Below are 1,665 nucleotides of genomic sequence, written 5' to 3'. Positions count from 1 at the left end.
ATATTTTCCCAGCCGATTATTAAAAGATCATGGGAGCAGTTGTCCATCTTAACCAGTCTAATCATAATTTCTCCGACGAATAGTTCGTTCAGCAAACAATCTATATTACTAACAAGGATTATAGTTCACCACTAAATTTTCTCCGGTTCTTATTGGTTTAAATCGATCACGTGACGCGATAGTGTTCATCCGTGGAGAGACACGATCAGCCCATAGTGCCCGCCCGCGGAAAATACCCGGATGGATAGTGCCTGTCCGCGGAAAATACCTGGATTGATAGTACACATCCGTGAAAAGTTTTGAATAGTTTGACGGCCGCGAAGTTAGGCAGATCGGAAAAACAATGACTTTTCAATTCTGACAGGTATAACGTACTATTAAGCCAATGTACGGTTGCGAATTATTGACATTTGTGACAAGCTGTAGGCGCAGAAGAAAATTTAGAGGTGAACAATAAAAACAATAGAGTGTTAATGTCTCGGAACTGTCGGTCTGATAGTTGCCCCTTGAAAATTTGATGTTTTTAAAACTAGCATATTTGCCCGAGAAGCGAAGCTTCGAGGGCAAATATTTGATTTAAGAAAATCAAATTTGCGCGGGGCAACTATCAGCCGATAGTTCCTCGACAGAAAAACTCTATTGTTTAAATAATCAACTTCGCGACTTTGCCATTGAATAAAAGCTTATAAACTCCTTGCTAAGTGACAAGAGTTTTTCGGTAAGAGATATAAGGCTCTCACCCACACAAATCTTATTGAAGGACCTAAAATGCAGGGAAATATTCACGATGTTTTAAACAGTGTAACTATCTATCACTCATGAATATGAGGTTACATTCCGATAACTTCATCTATAGAAGAAAAAAACCACTTAGACGAAGTTTAGTAATTATAATACGAAATGATTATGGGAAAAACAATACTCTTGTTGTCTGTGTTTCCCTTGATGCAAACCCACCTGCCTTGATGCTATGACACAGAACAATGACAGCCACAAGAACAACTGGTGCCTTCATGACCAAACCAAACGTCGGAGATCTACAAAACTGAATGTTGGATTATCACACACTTTCTTAAACAAAATAACATCGTCTACAGAAGACAGATTTATACCAATCCACACCTGACAAGGTCGGTTTTGGTTAGATAGGATTATTACAGTTCACTATATGAAAATCATATTGGAATCGCTTCATGACAATTTACTGCCGACATTTTCTATATCTATAGCCTTGTAACCACTTAACGTTAAACCCTGAAGGGATAATGGTAACATACCTTGAAGTCAAGAAAATTGCATGAAAAGATTGTATTTTCTTGCGAATAAATATCCCGGCAAATCGAGGTGGTATTAATAATGATCAACCCTAACCTCTTGAAAAACGGAAGTGATGTCTAACTTGTTAATGTTTTATTAACTTCGTCAACTGTGCTTAGGTATTTGACTGAATACGGACAATGGATCACCATGTATTTTATGTTCTTCAATTAAATCAAAGAACCGTGGAAATAAAAATATCAATTTGAATGTATCTCGAATTCTCCTGCCAAATGATTTCATCGAGTTTAGGAAATTTTAGCTACCTTGGGTCTGACAAATGAAAATTTCTTTGGGTCCCTTTTTTGAAGATTTGCTTTCACGAAAATAGTTGGAAAAGTTTCATCT

At 37.0% G+C, this 1,665-nt stretch overlaps 1 protein-coding gene across 3 annotated transcripts in view; it reads right to left on the bottom strand.

Annotated features, from left to right (window-relative positions):
* Positions 1 to 1,412, bottom strand: part of LOC111344282 (allene oxide synthase-lipoxygenase protein) — a 10,012-nt gene extending 8,600 nt beyond the window's left edge. For 2 of the 3 annotated variants that reach the window (XM_022951500.2, XM_022951498.2), the window contains exons 1-2: positions 1,278 to 1,412; positions 958 to 1,045 (exon numbers count right to left, since the gene is read on the bottom strand). In XM_022951500.2, the coding sequence (XP_022807235.1) occupies positions 958 to 1,015 (58 nt within the window). In that variant the 5' untranslated portion in view covers positions 1,016 to 1,045; positions 1,278 to 1,412. The remainder of the gene's footprint in view (positions 1 to 957; positions 1,046 to 1,277) is intronic. The other variant, XM_022951499.2, reaches the window with a different exon arrangement.
* Positions 1,413 to 1,665: the final 253 nt, after the last annotated feature.

This window comes from Stylophora pistillata, chromosome 1 (genome assembly GCF_964205215.1).
Source record: "Stylophora pistillata chromosome 1, jaStyPist1.2, whole genome shotgun sequence".
NCBI lineage: Eukaryota > Metazoa > Cnidaria > Anthozoa > Scleractinia > Pocilloporidae > Stylophora > Stylophora pistillata.
Note: the sequence above shows the minus strand (reverse complement) of the source record. Positions and strands in the feature narration are given on the sequence as shown.